At 40.8% G+C, this 19,965-nt stretch overlaps 1 protein-coding gene across 2 annotated transcripts; it reads right to left on the reverse strand.

The window, feature by feature from the left end:
* Nucleotides 1–802: 802 nt before the first annotated feature.
* On the reverse strand, nucleotides 803–19,451 carry TTPA (alpha tocopherol transfer protein). Of its 2 annotated transcripts, XM_060115990.1 has the most exons (5): nucleotides 19,248–19,451; nucleotides 11,962–12,115; nucleotides 6,263–6,456; nucleotides 4,222–4,332; nucleotides 803–991 (listed from the first exon to the last, which is right to left on the reverse strand). In XM_060115990.1, exons 1-5 carry the CDS (start codon nucleotides 19,449–19,451, stop codon nucleotides 803–805), a joined length of 852 nt encoding a protein of 283 aa, XP_059971973.1. The 2 variants fall into 2 exon arrangements, with proteins under 2 accessions (XP_059971973.1, XP_059971974.1); XM_060115991.1 differs by lacking the exons at nucleotides 4,222–4,332; nucleotides 6,263–6,456 and having other exon boundaries at nucleotides 912–991.
* Nucleotides 19,452–19,965: the final 514 nt, after the last annotated feature.

The raw sequence follows: 19,965 nt of genomic DNA on the forward strand, positions 1-19,965 counted from the left end.
CAGTAAAACCCAAATTTCTTCATGCTTAATCTGAAAAGTTCCAGATGTAGTTGACAGTGATTTTAAAATGTAAACATTTCCTTTCCCTTGTGTAGTTGTGTTACTGTTCAATTAAAAATAGAGTCCACGTATACGGCAACCAAATATTATTCCACCTCTGAATCTCTATGTAGTTAACTGTATCAACATGAATAATTTCATAGAGACCTATTGATGCTACACATAAGAGTTTATGGCATACAGACCCTTCAATCAAAAGTTTCTATTGTGCAAATATGGTAAAATAGAATTTCCCTGAGGTGAACTACCTTGCTGGCCCACAGAAATAACTATATAAAACTGTATTCAGATTTTAATCTGAATTATAGTCTATCTGACACGCACCCAAAATGAGTATGAATAGATTTTTATAATCAGTTGATTTGTGCTAATATTTCTTTTCAGTGGACTATTTATTCATTTATAATCAAACCAGTGTGACCAGAAAAATTGTTTAAAATAAAACTTTTGAGAAACACACCAAAGTGCGCATGAAAAGATACTTTAGAGATAACTTTCTTCCAAGTGCAAAAATCAGGAACCTCTTTTATGCTTTTAAGGTATAATAATATTTAATTACTTTAAAGGTAAAGAAAAGATATTTAAAAAGTAAGGAAATTTCCCAAATACCCATGTTGCTCAAGTTAGAAGATTTTTACATTGAAAAAAATCGGAAAAGCATTAGTTTAATAATTCTTTTTCTTTCATTCATATAACCAGGTAGGATCTTACTCATGTATTTTTAATTAGGAAGTCTTTCACATTAAATAACTTCTTCTCCTTTAACGGTCTGTGAAATGCTGCTGAGATAATTTTCAGACTTCATTATAAAATTTGTCCACTCCTGACAAATGTCCTCCATGGAGTATTCTTCACCACCGTATTCCACTGGAAGAATGTCTGGGAAATGCTGAAGTAACCTTTGTTTGTAATTGTTCCCATGCATATGAATCTGAAACAGCCAAAATGTTTTAGAAGGTATGGCCTCTGCCTCTCAGTATATCAGATGCATTTCGAATGGAAAATCAACACTGTAAGATAAGGTGCTCTCATCACTTGTAAGATAGGAGTGCATGTATAGATACTATTGATACATCCTTTATTCCTCTGCTTATGAAGCTAATAATTTTACTTATGTTTAGATTGTACTGCTTATGAATCTGATCATCTTACTGTTTTCTTACATTTGCATCCTTATAACTATACAATATTTACAAAAAGCTATTCTTTTTTCTTTCAAAAGTAGATTTTTAAAACTCTAGATAAAATAATTTTATACATTCTATTCCCTAATGTACAGGCGATTCTTAGCAAAAGATCGAATATCCTGGGATGGTTCTGTAGATGATAAAAATGTTCTTCCTTTTATTAGTTCATATTAAATAAAAGCATATATTTGAGCACACAATCAGGTACGCAGGGAATAATTTATGTGGTACAGTTGACAGATAGTCTTGGCTAATAAAAAATTAAGAGAAATTATGATGGTTGAGAACTTTAAGTTTTTGAACATTTTAAACTATAAAAATTGATCATATAATGTCCTGAAGTTAAAATAAAGACTTGGAACCTTTGATTAAAAGCACATCTTGTGGGGCCTCCCTGGTGGCGCAGTGGTTAAGAGTCCGCCTGCCGATGCAGGGGATACGGGTTCGTGCCCCGGTCTGGGAGGATCCCATATGCCGCGGAGCGGCTGGGCCCGTGAGCCATGGCCGCTGGGCCTGCGCATCCGGAGCCTGTGCTCCGCAACGGGAGAGGCCACAACAGTGAGAGGCCCGCATACCGCAAAAAGAAAAAAAAAAAAAAAAAAAAAGCACATCTTGTTAAAAATAAATACATAAATATCTTTATTCATCTGCTAGGATTCATCTGTACATTAAACAATCATTTAATAAGCACCTACTATGTGCTTAGGATATGAAAACTGAAAGATGAATGAAACAAGTTTTTTGAACTCAGGAACCTTGCAGTCCCAATCCTTGATTTTTTTCTGAAATGTTTAAAATATTACCAGCTAATTGAAAAGAAATTCAACTATCTCTTCAGGAAGGGAGAAATAAAATCATTCATAGAGTACTGCCAAAATGTTTAAAGAGAGAAAGTGGCTAGATTTGGTCCTCCCTGCCCTCCCCATTTTGGCAAGTCTGTTTCATGTCAATTAACTTTCATTGAAATGCTTCACTTCTCAATTTAAAATTTTTCTTCGCTTCTTGCTCATGTCTCCTGTTTATTAGGTTCAGTTTATTGTTGTATTCGTTTTTTGGTCCAGAATATAACCCAAAATAGAAATACTTATTTTTATGTCTGTCAGCGTTCAACAGAAGATGGCCAGCTACTGTCAAGCTATACTGAAGAGAGGAAAAAAAGAATAAACAAAAGAACCCGGCTTTTATAAGAATAAAAGAATCTTCCAGAGGGGCGGTTCTTCTTGAAGACAGACAGAAATACCTACTGGAAAACCTCAAAAGAAGCTCTAGGGTCATCATTTTCTGACCAGATGCAAGATGTTACACTTTCTTAGTATGAAAGAATATACTTTGTAACATTCCAAATATGCTATTATCACTCACATTAGTTTTTGAGATTTAAATTGTCAAAGCCTTTAAAACCTGTTTGTGTTCATGCATTAGATGTTGCCAACGTTTGTCTAAATAAATGCTCTAAAAATTATCCTCTACAGATTCATGCAGAAGAGTGGTTGCCAGTTTGGGAGCTCACACTCTATTGTCAACTCTTGAAAAATCCCAAGTAATATTAGATATTCACCTGAGATAAGACTCCGCAAGATAGGTAAAAAACATCAAATCGGGCTTCCCTGGTGGCGCAGTGGTTGAGAATCCTCCTGCCAATGCAGGGGACACGGGTTCGATCCCTGGTCTGGGAAGATCCCACACGTCGTGGAGCAACTAAGCCCGTGCGCCACAATTGCTGAGCCTGTGCTCTAGAGCCAGCAAGCCACAACTACTGAGCCTGCAAGCCACAACTACTGAGCCTGTATGACAACTACTGAAGCCCACATGCCTAGAGCCCATGCTCTGCAACAAGAGAAGCCACCACAATGAGAAGCCCGTGCACCGCAACGAAGACCCAACGCAGCCAAAAATAAATCAATAAAATAAATAAATTTTAAAAAAAACATCAAATCTATTTGCTTTAACTAACATGACATTAAGTCACATACCTTGGGTACTATGGTTTTCAGTTACACATGTCTAAGCATATTTATTATTTACATAGATAATACATTCACACGGCTAGAAATCAAAACAAGATAAAAAATCCATAGTGAGATGTCTTGCTCCCAACCATATCCTCAGCTACCCCATCCATACCTCTCTTTTGTTCCATACAGGTAACCACTTTGGTTGTTTCCTTGCATATCCTTTAAAAATAACTTTTATGCGAATATAACTATAGATTCTGATTTCTTCCCTTTTTATACAAAAGATAGTATAAACACTATTCTCATTTCCCTTCACAATACATCCTGCAAATCTGACTGTGTTCCATTGTGTAGATTCATCACAGTTTATTTAACCAGTTCCCTCGTGATGAAAACTGGGTGGTTTCCAATATTTTGCTACGATGAATCCCCTTGTGTATGTAATTTTGTTTATGAGCATGTATATCTGTAGGATAAAAATCCCAGAAATGTGAAGCCTGTAATTTTGATAACTATGACCACACTGCCCCCTATAGGGAATACATCATTTTGCAGTTTCACCAGCCATGTGTTAGAGGTCCAGTTTTTCCACAGCCTCACTAACTTGATTTTTCAAAACTAAAAAGAAATTTTATAAAAGTAGTTGGGTTGTTAGATAAATATTCAAAACACTGGGACAATGCTGTGTGTGTTGGGGGAGGGGTGGAAATAAGAGAGCAATTTTTTTTTTTTTTTTTTTTTTTTTTTTTGCGGTACACGGGCCTCCCACCGTCGTGGCCTCTCCCGTTGCGGAGCACAGGCTCCGGACGCGCAGGCCCAGCGGCCATGGCTCACGGGCCCAGCGGCTCCGCGGCACGTGGGATCCTCCCGGACCGGGGCAAGAACCCGTGTCCCCTGCATCGGCAGGCGGACTCCCAACCACTGCGCCACCAGGGAAGCCCCAAGAGAGCAATTTTTAAATAACAAAGGAGTGGAACATTTGGTACAGAAGAATAGTGACTTGGATATGTTTTACTTACCCGTTCCTTAATTTTTTCAGTCAGAAATGGTTTAACCATGGAAAAGACAGCATGGAAAATTATTGGCTCATTTATCAAATGGATACCACGAACTTTTAATGGAAAGGAATCCTTTGAAAATAAAGAAAATGTCTTGTTAATAACAAAGCATAAATCAATATGTAATCCTATCGACAAGCCCCTTCTTTGAACACTTGCTAAACTTACAGCAACACCTAAAGTGTGATTTTATTTTCAAAATTATTCCATCAACACAATAGCCTGCTTTATAGTTCACTGTCCCTAGATTAAGAAAAGGTCTCTAAAAGGGTTTCACCTTGTAGTTTAGGCAAAGTATTTTAAGAAATACCTGCATCTTTCATAAGCAGGACACAGAAAATATCTTCCCCAATCGCATATAAATGTGCTTTTGAAAAATCAATGAGTCATTTGGATATTTAACCTTTCCCCTCAAATTTTTATTTTGAGGAAGAAAACTCAAACTTTCATAAAATTTGAAAGAATAGTACAATAAACACACTTTTAAACTTTTGACACGGGTATAAGTCTTTCACATCAAAGTAATATCGGCTTTTTTCTAAGGTTTAAAATGTTAAGGGTTCAAAGAAAAACCTCATCAGTAGTTTCCCTACCCAAAGATGTGTTGTTAATATAGAGATTTTTCCTGCCAAGTTTCTTTCATGTAAAACTTTTTTTTTTTTTTTCTGCACATAGCTTTTAGAGATGTGTTATCAATTGTGACTTTTCCTTTCAGGTTCTTTCTATGAATAATTTTATTTTAAACATAATTGCTAATATGCTCTCTAAATAATTTGCACCCCGTTTTGTTTCACTGACATAATACAATTTTTGTAAACATTGTGAGCTTTAATATTGATGCTATAATCCATCAAATGGATGTACCATTATTTAAGTAACCCTTTTCCTATTTCTGGACAAATAAGCTGTTTCTAATTTTCTTCTATAAAAATTGATGCTATAGGGGGCTTTCCTGGTGGTGCAGTGGCTGAGAATCCACCTGCCAATGCAGAGGACATGGGTTCGATCCCTGGTCCGGGAAGATCCCACATGCCGCAGAGCAACTAAGCCCATGTGCCACAACTACTGAGCCCGTGCACCGACAGCCCGTGCTCCACAACGAGAGAAGCCACCGCAAAGAGAAGCCCGCGCACCGCAACGAAGAGTAGACCCCGCTCGCCGCAACTAGAGAAAGCCCGCGCGCAGCAACGGAGACCCAACACAGCCAAAAATAAATAAAATAAATAAATTTATTTTTAAAAAATTGATGCTATAGTAACTATCTTTACGAATAGAAGCAATGGTGGTTCTAAGTACAGCTTTTATCTTCAGATATCCTAGATTGGAATCCCTGTTTCACTGCTGACAAAATGTGTAAGCTTGGGCATTGCTATGTCACCTCTCTGACATAGTAAAATAATTTGTAAAATGGAAAAATTAATAGTCATATGTCATAAGCTTTGGTGTAGCCATTAAGTGGTAATGCACTTGAAACACTTAGCAAAATACCTGGCACACAGTAAGCTATTATTATTCTACACAAAGTCTTTGCTATATTTAAGATTATTCCTTGGCTAGGTTTCCAAAAGCAGGATTACTGGGTCAAAGGTGATGGCCATTTTTAAAACTTTTTTTTTTTCCCGGAAAGAACTGTATCAATCTGTACCAACCAAAACCTACATGACATTTTGTTGTATCATTGTTATAAATATTATTTTTTGAGTCAATTTTTAATTTAGGAAGAAAATTTTAGTGACTGAAAGATAAAATCACCACATTATTGTTTAAATATATGAATTCTGTGGTTAGAAATTTTGAACATATTTTCACAGTTTGTTGCAACATTCTTTCTTTTTAAATTAATAACACTTTACTTCCTCTTACCGTTATTGAATTCTATGTATCATTTCTAAAATTTTATTTAATTTTCTAATAAATGTACTATCCCTTCTCTTTAACGTATAACTAAATTTGTATCTCTTATTTGGAAGTATTATCCCAAACAGTTAAAATACACACTTACTGTAAGAACAGCAGCAATCTTCTTGGCTACAGATGGAGTAATTTGGAAAGCATGAGAAAACTGCCAGCCTTCCAAATCAAAGACAGCCTTGATTCCATTCCGTTGTGTTTCTACCTCCTGTACAATAAGCTCGGATGTGATTAGACTTACACGAAACACATCATAAGCTGTGAAAACTTTTGGGTCCCAGTGTGCTAAAAAAAAAAAAAAATGTAAAAAATCATATCTCAGCACTGTGTAAAGAATCAGAAAGATTTACAAAAGGAAACGAATTCTTTTTAGACTTAAAGGATCAATAGAAATAAAACACGTACAAAGATCATGAATTGAGTAACAGATCAAATTGGTGGTCCAAGAACACGTGCCTGTGTCTCCCTCCCTCCCTCCCTCCAATCCCTAGCAAAGAACAGATTCTTAAGAGCATGGAGAAAATAAGAGAATAAATGCAGCCTGGATTTGATGGCCAGAGGAAACTACAGCCCAAAATATGCAGGATGGAGCTGTGGCTGAAGGTGGGAATGCCTCTGGGTATGCTCCACGCTCGAAGGTATTGCAAATGGGAAAAGCAAGGCTCTGGATTATGAAGAATAGCTACGGCCCCATCGTAACCACAGAGGCTGCCGCTAAGGGAAATGTGCGAGGAGTAGACAGGCAGGTGGGTCTCTCTGACACCCTCCGTGTAGGAGAGGCACGTCCATATAGGCTAGAACAGTAGTGTGTGCTCGGAAAGCTGAGTCAGGGAAGCACTCGGGTAGCCAGCTCCCCACACCCAGGAAAAACAAGGAATACCTGTGCTAAGAAGAGGAGCTACTGAGTTCTTGTCCTCTCCCCTCCCCCATCAGTCCTGGGGCAGGCCACGTCATGCAAAATTGACAGTAATGGATAGGCAAGCAGGTGATCTTTAAAAAAGATATTCAACCACTAAGAATTTTAATAGTTTTAAAGACACAGACACACAAAGAAGAGAGGATCCAAATTCAATAGACAAAGGCACTAAAACGGAAGGAAACAGCTAATAAAGCAAGAAACATTAAAAGAAACAAAATTGTTTCAGTGAGGAAAAAAAGATACCATAGGCTATTGTCATAAGAACAGGCTATTATGAAAAAGAATCAGTTGAGATGTTGGAAATAAAAAGATGACACTTCAAGCAAATCTCAGTTGATGGGATAAATGTCAGAAAAGACACAGCCAACGAGTGAATAATAGTTTGGAACATAAGCTGAGGAAGTCTCTCAATCTCAACACAGAAGACCCAGGAGTCAATATGTATGAATAAAAAGTTAACAGACATGCAGCTAGATCCAGAAGTTTCAAAATCCAACTAATTAGAGTTCTGGAAGGCAAAAGTACAGAGAACAGGGAACAGAGGAGAAAGGAATAGTAACGGAAGAGAAAATTGTTCCAAAGCTGGACAAAGATGCAAATCTTCAGATTACAAGGTTCATGCAATACCTAACAAGATGAAGGGTTAAAAAAAAAAAAAAAAGATTCATGACTAAGGAACGATAAAATTCTAAAAATACCAAAGTTTCTGGCTTGAACAACTGGGTAGAATGGTGGTACCATTTGTTGAGACAGGAAACACTGGAAGAAAAGTGTTAGGAAGGAAGGATCATGGGCAGTTTTGAACACTTTAGAACGGTGACTGTGAGATGTCCAGTCGGATACAGCTGAGATAGGGAACTGGTCGTATGGAGCTTTGGGGACAAAGAGGTAATGGGGATGAAGATACAAATCTCAGAGTTTCTGTGTTTATAGGTCTATAGCAGGGAGTACCAGGGACTTATGTTTCTCTCTGTTATGGTAGAGAGGTAAGTAGCTCAAGAAGAGGAGGCTGCGGCCAATGTCCTAAGGAATTTCGGAATTTACAGTAGAATACATAGTGCCAGCAAAGGAGACTAAGAAGAAACAGTTAAGTTGGAGGAAAACACTAGGAGAATGTGGCGTCAGAGAAGGGAGGCAGATACCTCAAAAAAGAGGAAGAGGTTTGCTATGTAAAGAGGTCAAGTGAAATAGCACTAAACACATCCATTAGATTTGGTGAAAAGGTCACCGATGATTTGCTAAGGTCATTTCACCAGAGAGGTGGCAGTGAAACCAGACCAGGGGGCGTTGAGAGGACCTGTGAGAAAATGTGGATGGTGAACATAACTAACTCTAAAAATGTGGCTGAGAATGAGAGGTGTGGGGAGACGGCTAGGGTGGAGGCTGGAGGGTCTTACGGGATTAAGGAGCTTTTGGATGGCTGCTCCTAACAGATTTAAATGTTAATGGATAGTGTGTAATAGCAAGGAAAAATCTAGAGATGAAGAAAGAGAAGGGATAATTAGAGGTATTCCTAGAAAGGTACAATGGAATTGCCCTTTATTTTTAAAAGCCTCAGATTCCTGGTAAGAATTTGAATAATCAATCCATGGATAAACCAGTTCACGTATACTGTATGACTTCAGACACTGGCTGAAAGCTACAATGGTGCAAAATATAAACAGAATGACTGAAAGTCTGCAGTTCAGAAAATAGTGACTGACCTAAATTTCTGAGCCCACCAGCATAGTTGTCTAGACCTGTGCTGTCCAAATAGTAGCCATTAGCCATATGTGGCTATGTAAATTTAAATTAATTAACATTCAAAATAATTAACAGTAAATAAAATAAAAATTCAGCTTCTTAGTTGCAAGCCACATTTCAAGTGCTCAACAGCTATATGCGGCTAGTAGCTACTGAGAACAATTTCACCATCATAGAAAGTTCTACTGGACATTGCTGGTCTAGACTCTAAGCTCCTTTAAGGCAAAAGAAACAATTGCTGTACATTCTTAATTCCTTCTCCAGCAACTATCTAACATTTATTGAGTGCTTAGTACATACCAGGTAATTTTCTAATTATATTTTATATATACTGTATTGCAAGATTTAATGCTCACAGCAACCCTATGAGGAAAGTTTCTGCTATGCCCATTTGACAGATGAGAAGGTGGAATTATAGCTGCACAGCTTTCCATGTAGTTAGACGTAGCAGAGCTGGGATTCCGACCCAGGCAGCATGCCCTAGAACCTGTGTTCCTGAGAACCAAGCCAGTCAAAACAATGCTCGCTGCTAAATTTTACTTTTGCTGCTGTAGTACAGTAGTGAGTCTCAAAAGGCATAAAATTAAATCCTTTGGCTTATAGGCCAATAATGGCAAACATTTAGTTTCACCTTGGGTTGTCCTGCTGGACTGGAGGAAAAGGTTCTGTGCATTTTCACTGCTTACACTGCACAGAGATGGTACCAGGGAAGGAGTTATGCTAACGTTCTACCCAAAAAGCTCTACCACAGATTTCCTTTTTTTTAGTTCCTCCCATTAATTCAATTAAATTTAGAAAATTTATAAATATAAATTTATCCTATTCTTTCATTTTACTCATAAAACTCTTCTGAGTTTCTCCTTCCGCCCTGGAGTAACATGTTAGTCTACATAACACTCAGAAGATTTGCTGCATACTCTCCTGTCCGACCGTCACTAAACTGATATGTTTTCTTGATTTTAAAATCTCTTTGAGTTAAACAGTACACTTATAAATTAAGAACTGCAAGAGGCCCTCGCTACAGGGAGATCAGCTCGGTGCTTTTTTTACCACCTAGAGGGGTGGGATAGGGAAGGTGGGAGGGAGATGCAAGAGGGAGGAGATATGGGGATATATGTATATGTACAGCTGATTCACTTTGTTATAAAGCAGAAACTAACACACCATTGTAAAGCAATTATACTCCAGTAAAGATGTTAAAAAAAAAAGAGGCCCTCGCTAAACAATAGAAGACTGTTGACTTCTATTATTTAAGGTGTTTCTGATCAAAGTAGCACATTTGCTTTTTCACTATTAAGGTCTCATTTTTACTTCTTAACATGAGCAAACCCCAAAAAACCTCCAGCCAGGCGTGCAGAGCCAGGATACTCGCAGAAGGAATCACCTGTAGGTTTCCTTCTTGTGCTCCTGGGACCCCTGAGTAGGGTTGCCAGATAAAATATAAGAAGCCCAATTAAAGCTGAATTTCAGATAAACTGGATATATTTTTTTAGTCTAAGTATGCCCCATGCATACTAAAAAAAATTATTCATTGTTTACCTGAAATTCAAATGTAACTGGACACTGTAGTTTTTATAAAACAGTTTCACTTGCTACATAAAACACAGATACTTCGCTGAATCTGGCAACTCTACCCCTCAGGAACTCGGGAACCTCATGCAACTTCCTATAACACCGGTGAGGCAACGACAGGGCAGAAGAGCACTTGTAACGTCTGGTTTACAGACAACGACGTCACGATTAACCCAGTTGTATTTGACACAGAAGCTGGAGCAGAAAAACAGAATCATTCTTCTTAGTCTTCTGCTACCTTTTCAAGAACTAAATGCAGGATCTTCTTGCAAGACAGCCAAGGGCTGAGTTATAGGCAGGTATCTTATCTATAAGCAGGCAGGAAAAGCAAATCTATAAATATCTTTAAGTTCCCTAGAATATTTACAGATGTGAACGTTTCTGTAAGAGGATAATTCATAAGATTCTGCTCATGAAATGTTGGTTATCTTTGTCATTCCAACCGGGCCAGGAAAGGATGCTGGGGACAGTGTGAATCCTCTGTTTTGTGCCATTTTTAATTACACACAGGTCGAAGGGAGGGGCAAAAGTTATAGGTGTCCAGCCTCCAGGAAACACTAGGAAGACCTAGGGGTGAAAAGAGGAAGCAGTGAAAAGAAAGAGGGGAACGTGGAACAGGGGTTCTTTAACGCTTGCCTGGGTGCTGCTTCCCACAGCCCCTTCCTCCGCCTGGAGAATGAGCCCCTCGCTCCTCAGCCTGGGGCAGGACCCAACCACCGTTCACTGTCACTCACTCCAAAAATATCTCATAAATACCTACCATGTGCCACGCCCTGGTTTCGGTGCTTGGGAAACCTCAGCGAACAGAACACAGACAAAATCTATGCTCTCATGGAGCTTGTATTATTATGGTTCAGAATTCTTATTTGAATTTTTGAAACACTTTACCTTGATCTTTTTTACCTTTTCCACCTATTTGTCTTCTCTGTTTTCTTTTCCTCTTATTTTATATAGTTAACTGTGTGGAAGAATGGAAGTAGGATTTTCATTGGTTTGGGATAATTTTCTCACAACGGCCAGTTTTATTATATTTGGGGGACCTTAAAGACTAAATGAGGGATGTCCCTGGCAGTCCAGTGGTTCAGACTCCAGGTTTCCAATGCAAGGCGCGTGGGTTCAATCCCTGGCTGGGGGACTAAGATTCCACATGCCACACAGTGCAGCCAAGAAAATATAAAAAATTAAAATTAAAAAAAAAATTTTTTTAAAGACTAAATGAAACCCAAGTTAAAACCTAAAAAGCTAAATTCTTGGGCTTCCCTGGTGGCGCAGTGGTTGGGAGTCCGCCTGCCGATGCGGGGGACACGGGTTCGTGCCCCGATCCCGGAGGATCCCACATGCCGCAGAGCGGCTGGGCCCGCGAGCCATGGCCGCGGAGCCTGTGTGTCCGGAGCCTGTGCTCCGCAACGGGAGAGGCCACAGCAGTGAGAGGCCCGCGTACCGAAAAAAAAAAAAAAAAAAAAAAAAAAAGCTAAATTCTTAACTATGAACTCATGGAAGCTTCCGATATGGCGGTCAAGAAAAATGAAAAAGAGGACGTGCTGTGGGTGACCTACCAATTCTGTAAATCAGAACTTTGCTGCCAGTGAGGTCTCGGGCTCTCAGGACGCCGACGTAGCCGGCCTTCAGAAGGCCAAGAATGCTTCTAGGATGGAGATCTGCACTGATTTCTGGACATTCTGCTCTCCACTTATAGTAGTTTTTTAGTAACTGGAAAATAAAATAAAACTTATCCACAGACAGCATACATGGTAAGCATTTTGTAAGAGCGATAGGAAAGTCTTGGCATGATGTAGGGCCCTCGCCATGTATTATGTCAGGATTCTAACCCGGGGTATCTTTTTAGCTGTAAAAGCTAAAAGCACACTTCATGCCGGATCTCAGGTGATAGGAGTGAGTCACAAATTCAAAGTTGAGGAATTTTTATTTGTCTCCTGTGGTAAAGAGTCTCCCAAAGATAGCTGTCAACGATGCCTCCCCTCCTGGTGTGCACATCATTCCTTCCACCGGCAGGTGGAGTCCATTTGATTCCTTCCTCTTGAAGCTGAGCTGGCCTCGTGTCTCGCTTTGATGGAAGTGACACGGTGCTTGGTTAAGAAGCCTGAGACCTTCTCTTTTTGCTTTTTGGGATCCAGACACCACGTAGGATTATTAAATAATGAATCTCTGCAGAGAGGGGCCCTGGACAATGAGAGGCCATCTCAGATAGCCTGACCTCAGCCATGGTCCCTTCTCATGCAACGTGGAGCACAGACGAACCATCCCCACTGAGCCCTGCCCAAAGTGGCACATTACAATAAACAGCCGTGGTTTAAGCCACTAAATTCGGGGTTGGTTTGTTACTTAGCAATAGAAGGCTGAAACATCCACCTTTTAGTCTTTGTGAATAAGGAAGAAAAGGAATCAGTCAGATGAATTAACTCTACAAATGTTTTTGAGCATCTGCAACGTTCCACACACTTAGTGAGGCCCTTGAGGTATAGCAGTGGGCAGAATAAAATCCCTGCTCTCTTTGCACCTCACCGGCTGGTGACAACTGGATCATACAGGTCATGCTATGTAGTGAAGAGCTTGATTCGCAGGCTGCTGCTGCTTCAGGGAACCTTTGACTCCACCACCTACTATCCATTCGGTCTTGGCATGTATTTAACTGCTCTGAGTCATGTTTTCTCAACATGTGTCTTGCAGGGCTCTGGGTAAAGCATACATGGGCATAAGGAGTGGTAGTCAGCCTTGCTGTTCTCTTAATAGGGAAAGTTATTTAGATTAATTGCTCATCCAAGTTTTTAGTGCAGGTTTATATTAAAGATAACTAAAAATTTTTGGCTTTTATTTTTTCTCCTAGAAAAAAGATACAAAGGAACATTTCTATACCGTACTAACAGAAAACAACAAAAATGGACTTTGTTAACAGTGGTATGCACTCGGAGAGCCTGTGGAACAGTCTGCCTGGATATTAGGTCTTGGCAAAATATGGTTTGAAAGCACCGCATTTTCTTTTATTTCCCCCCAAAAAACACCACTAATGGTTACTCTGCATTTACAAATAATACAAACATTGTCAGTGTATTGTGGAGAATACTGACATCAAATTATACAGTTAAAATTTATTATATTTCAATTTACCTTTCCATGATTTTCAGCATTCTCAGTTTTGCTAAAACGACAGTATATTTGTTTTGAGTTTAAAGAGATCTATTAGCAACATGGAATCAAAGTTCAGATGAAAGGAAAGGACAAATTTTGTATTTGAGTCACTGGAATGAACACGAGAACTGTAATCACGAAGTAGTCATGATCTGGAGGAGAAACTGCAAAAACAAGTTTAAAAAACCAAGTAAAGGGTGAAATTCCAAGCCGTGGGGGATGTCAACGGCTGGGAGTGGCTGGAGGAAGAGAGGATCTGGTTGGACCACAGGAGAACTGGCACCACAATGTACAGAAGGGAGGGAAAGGCATCTGTGCTGCTCTACTACTCACTTCTTTCTCTCTGATACTGTTTCCCTCTGTTTCTCTTTCTTCCTCCCTGTCATTTCTGCATTTAAGAAACTTTCCCTAACTGTTAAAAAAAAATGAGAATGTTACTAAGAGTTAAATGCAACAGAGAGGCTAGAAAGAAAAGAAGTCAGTAAATTTGCCAACAAAGAAATAATTGGTGACCTAAATAGCAGATTCCAAAAGCAGTAAGAACAAAAGACACCTTGTAGATCCTGATATATTCATTCTCTTCTATAAGATGAATTTCTCTTCCTTCTCCTGTCTTAGGGGGCATCAGAATAAGTGTTACTAGCATTTTTAATGTTCATTACTTTTTTCATAGTTCCCTCGGATGGAAAACTAGTCCTTTTAATTCTAATTCAAGCAAAACACCAGAAGCAGCATAGGAGTTCCAATACAGAAATAACAATTTTATTTTCCCATGGAATAATAAAAGTTATAGCTTCATTAACAGGGATCGTTTTGGGGCTTCCCTGGTGGCACAGTGGTTAAGAATCCACCTACAAATGCAGGGGACACGGGTTCAAGCCCTGGTCTAGGAAGATCCCACATGTCACGGAGCAACTAAGCCCGTGCGCCACAACTACTGAGCCTGTGCTCTAGCGCCCATGAGCCACAACTACTGAGCCCATGCACCACAACTCCTGGAGCCCAGACACCTAGAGCCCGTGCTCCGCAATAAGAGAAGCCACCGCAATGAGAAGCCCGCATACCGCAACGAAGAGTAGCCCCCGTTCGCCGCAACTAAAAGAAAGCCCGCGCAGCAACGAGGACCCAACGCAGCCAAAAATAAATTTTAAAAAAAAATTTTTTAAAGGGATCTTTTAGGGAATAGAGGCAGGTTCCTCAGCTTATTGATCTCTGCAGAGTGCTGGGCACTTAGGAGATAGGTAAATGTGTTGAATGAAAGAATAAATTAATACATGATTAAACCAGCTGGATCCACGTGCTTGAAAAAAATGACTTTCATAAAAATGCACAAATTGCCCTCATACTTTTGACACTTGACTTTTGCAAACTGAAGGCTCTACACCTGGATCTTTGATTATTACTTTTCCACTGATAATTTCAAAAGTCTGGTTGACATAAATAAATTATGTAAATGACGTAAACTGCTACCCAGCAATTCAACAAACCACATAAAGTGCACAGCAGAAAAAAAACTGCCTGTGGGTGAATATTCATTACCGAAAGGCACCTGTTTTGTACCGCCACTAGCAATAAATAAATATAAAAAGTTACAGCTTATTTTAACTCTGCTTTGTAACAGAGTAGATTTCTCCTTACATTTTTCGTGTACTTTCCAACAAAATTACAACCATATTTGTGCCACTTTTCTGGGGTTTAATGGCATCATTTCAATCCCTGCTCTCGACCATTCTAAGAGGTAACTATTGTTACCCCATTTTGTTGGTAAGAAAACTAAACTGGAAGAAATTACACATTTGTTTCAGGGTAGTAGCTACCAGAAGCAGAGCGGAGTCTGAAACTGACACTTGATTCGGTGAATTTTACAAAAGAAGCTGCATTTAGTGGGAAATGAGCAGGGAGCGTCAGTGGAATTTTGAAAACATTGAAGTATTTGGGAAAACTATAAAAATAATTGAAGAACAAAAAACGTATCACATAGAGCAAAAATATAAGGAGGAATATTCACTTGTGAAAGATAAGATTCTGTATATTCACAAGAATATATAGAACAGACAGAGGTTAACGGTTGGTTGTTTTAAACAGATGGGGCAAGTACAGCTCACTTGAGAGTGCAGGCTCCCCTGAGTTCAGCTCAAGTTCACAGTCTTGCTCTACCCCTTGATAATGGCGATTTAGGACAGTTACTTACTCGTTACATCTCAGTTCCTTCTAAAATGAGAAAATAATGAGATAATCCACGTAAACACTACTTACCAAAGTAGCTGGCACTCCCAAAGCTATTAGAATTCACCAAAGTCACTAATTTGTTATAACTTCAAATACAAAAACTAAAATAATGAGAAACTTCATTAAAACTGAGGGACTTATCAAGGTTTCTTCATACACTAAAACGATAGGGCTTTCATATTTTAAATAAAGGAGTGTAAACTGAATTAACTGCCTCTGTGGAGGAAAATGAAAAAAACAGTTTCATACTCTTAACTGTCCCTTTTTCAAGTTGGCAGAAAAATAGGGCAAAGGGTTCACAGAAACTTGATTCCTATCCAGTAGATTTGGACACAGTCCTGCTAGCCAGCTCCTCAAAGACATGATGCAATGAAAACAATTCAGGAAAATAAATAATACAGGAAAAAAATATACAACACAGAGGATGGAGGTAAATTTTATTTCATCTTCTATTTAGACATTACTTCTTTTAATTGGGGTAGAGTTGCTTTACAATGTTGTGTTAGTTTCTACTGTACAGCAAAGTGAATCAGTTATACATACACATATATCCACTCTTTTTTAGATTTCCTTCCCATTTAGGTCACCACAGATAACAGTAGAGTTCCCTGTGCTATACAGTAGGTTCTCATTAGTTATCTATTTTATACATAGTAGACATTACTTTAAAAAGTAACCAAAATGGGGACTTCCCTGGTGGTTAAGAATCCGCTTGCCAATGCAGGGGACATGGGTTCGAGCCCTGGTCTGGGAAGATCCCACATGCCGCGGAGCAACTAAGCCCATGTGCCACAACTACTGAGCCTGTGCACCTAGAGCCTGTGCTCCGCAACAAGAGAAGCCACCGCAATGAGAAGCCCGTGCTCCACAACCAGAGAAAAGCCCGCGCGTGGCAACGAAGACACAACGCAGCCAAAAATAAAATAAAATTTAAAAAAACTTTTAAAAAAGTAACCAAAATGAAATCTGTAAATCATACACTTGTAATTGTTAGTTACCTATAAATGTTTAACGCCCCATTAGAGCTACACTTTTCATTGGACCTGAGATTGTGTCTTCATATCTAGTAGCTGCTGAGTAAGCATGAGGACACCTTAGTAGCCATCTGATAAAAGAAAAGAAATAGGTAGGCTCCTATTTCATTCTTAATGTCAAAATGAAGTCCAGTAGATCGACAACTCCAACATAAAAAAGAGAAGTCATAAATTACTAGAGAAAAGTTTGCAGAAGGGAAGAGCTTATGAAACTAGAAGCAATCACAGAACAACCAAATCAATACATTTGATTACATAAAAACTTTAAAATTCTTCACAGAAAGAAAATAGCATTAACGATGCCAAAAGATGAACCACAAACTAGGACAACAGCCTATTTTCTTTAATACATGAAGATATGAATAAAATGTTTTATATTTTATGTAAACAACGTGGAAGAAAATAGCAAAACAAGCAGTTAATTAGAAAGGAATTTTTAAATGTTAAATATATGAAAGATGATTAACCTCACTTGTAATTAAATAAATGCATATTATAATAATAATGAGAACCAGTTCGTCATTATTATTAAAATAATGAGAAACAGTTCCTAGCAGGTTGGCACACAGATCATAAAGTTTGGTGACACAGCATGGGTGATAATATGAGGAAAGACACCATTATGTATTGATAATATAGAAGTGATAAAATAAGTGCAAACACTTTGGAGGACAGTTGGTCTATTCATCGACACTGAAAATGCACATTGCATTTCATCCAGCAATTGTGCAAGTTCAACTTACCCTATAAGGATTTTCCTATTTTTGTATTGACACAATGACAAAGACATACTAGAATACCCAGCTGATGTGGAAGAAACCCTATTTGTCTTGGTTTCTGTGTTTTGTGAACTGCCAAGCAAATTGTAGAAATTCAAAAAATAATCATTGAATGAAGGAATGAACAGCATGCACAGCAGCATTGCCAATGTCTGATGACAACTCCTATGTCCAATACAGGAGACTGGTTAATACATTTTAATATAAGAAATTGAGACAATGCAATAGTACACAGCCCCCAAAAGAATAAGACACATGCTGAAACAGATTCATCTCTATGATAAATTATGTTAAAAAGGCAAAATGTAAAACACATACATATGCTTGTGTGACTGTAGATTACACCTGGAAAGGTAAGAGGCAGGTAACAGTAACTGCCACTGGGTAGGAGGCTGGCAAGCTAAGGTCTGGGGTGAGGAATTTTTTCCCTTAGAAAGTTACTTTTAGGAACTTACTTTGCATTCTTTACTATTTATGGATTTTTTTTTTTTTACCGTCTGTACTTCTTACTTTTCCAATTAAAAATTAGTTACCAACAACAAAAATCCTCATCCTGAGACAGCTGGGATTCTGCACTATAATACTTCCTCTGCCTCCCAGCTCGCCGTGTGACACTGAGCAAGCCACTTGGAGAAAGGGCTAGATCAAGTTCAACTGCAGAGCGCTTCCTAAGTGCCAGGCCCTGTGCTGGGTACGTCCTGTTCCGTTAAACTGGTTAATGTTCAGTCCTGGAAACCAGTCATCGCGGGAGGCCCTTTCACCGTTATTTAACAGGTGAGGATGCTGAGTCCAAAGTGTCAGAACTCAAGGTCGTACCCCTCTTTCTGATTCCTGTCTTCCCACCACCCTGCTCTCAACCAGCTGTAATAACACACCTGGAGCCACAAAAGAAGCACCGGGCTTGCCTGGTGGCGCAGTGGTTGAGGGTCCGCCTGCCGATGCAGGGGACACGGGTTCGTGCCCAGGTCCGGGAAGATCCCACATGCCGCGGAGCGGCTGGGCCCGTGAGCCATGGCCGCTGAGCCTGCGCGTCCAGAGCCTGTGCTCCGCAACGGGAGAGGCCACAACAGGGAGAGGCCCGAGTACCGCAAAAAAAAAAAAAAAAAGAGAAGCACCTCATCCTCATCCTCCCACTCAAAACACTCTGGACTGCTTTACCGTCTTGACACTTCAGTGTTACTATTAATAATACTCTTTTGCTAGGATTTGGCTTTGGATCTTCAGTTTTACTGGCAATTTCATCTCCCCCACCAAACGTCGAGTTACCTGCTAAGATGGAATAACTCTAGGCTTCCCACTTTTCAGCTGTCATTTTCTTTTATCTCACCCGCTCTGCCGCGGAGAGTGAGGCATTTCCCCCAAACTTTATACGTTCGGGAGACTCGTGCAGGGCAGAGTTCCAGTGCTTGGGGTCAAATGGGCCCTCTCCCTAGGAGGCTCCAGCGTTTTTCTAGGTTTCCCGTTTCCACGACCCAGAGAAACTGCAAGGACCAGCGCGGGAATCCTCAGAGCTCCCGCTCCGGCCGCGCGGTGCGCCCGGGCCGCGTCCCCGCCGAGGTCCGGCCGGCGAGCCGGGCGTCGGCGAGGGTCCGGGCCCGGCCGCGGCTTCCCGGCCCGTCCCCCGGGTGCGGCCCGGCGGGGAGAACCCCTTACCCGCCAGGCCAGGTCCAGATCGAAGTCCCGGGCGCGCAGGAACCGCAGCAGGAAGGCGTCGGTGAGCGGCCGCCGCGCCGGCCGAGCGCCCGCCTCCCCGGCCCGGCGCCTCAGCTCGGCCAGGCTGGGCTGCAGCAGCGGCGAGTGGTCGGGCAGCCCGTTGAGCTGCGCCCCCGCCGCCGGCCCCGGCCGCGCCTCCGCCATGCCCGCCGCCCCGCTCCCGCCGCGGCCCGGGCGCCGGGGAGAGCTCGGGCCCGCCTCCGCCCCTCCTCCGCGAGCAGCCCGCGCACGCCCCCCGCCCGCCCCGCCTGCAGGGGTGAGCCCGGCCGCTCCTCACACGAACCACGTGGCAGCCCCGACGTGCTCAGCGCTCTGCAAGCTCAGGTCGGAACCCCAGCATGCCCAGTAAGGAAGGCACTGGTGCTCGACGTCAAGGGGAAGATGACAAGGTTTGTTTGCCTCAGTTGACTGTGATTGGTTGGGTGTTTTAAGAATAGTTTGCTAGAGTACTTAGCTTTCCCCCTCCCTTCCTCCCTCCCTCCCTCTCTCCTTTCCTTTTCCTCCCTCCCTCCCTCCCTTCCTTCCTCTCTCCCTCCCTCCCTTCCTTCCTTTCCTCCCTCCCTCCCTCCCTTCCTTCCTTTCCTCCCTCCCTCCCTTCCTCCCTCCCTCCCTTCCTTCCTTTCCTTCTCCTCTCCCTCCCTTTCTTCCTTCCCTCCTT

The sequence above is a fragment of the Mesoplodon densirostris genome, chromosome 13 (genome assembly GCF_025265405.1).
Source record: "Mesoplodon densirostris isolate mMesDen1 chromosome 13, mMesDen1 primary haplotype, whole genome shotgun sequence".
Classification (NCBI taxonomy): Eukaryota; Metazoa; Chordata; class Mammalia; order Artiodactyla; family Ziphiidae; genus Mesoplodon; species Mesoplodon densirostris.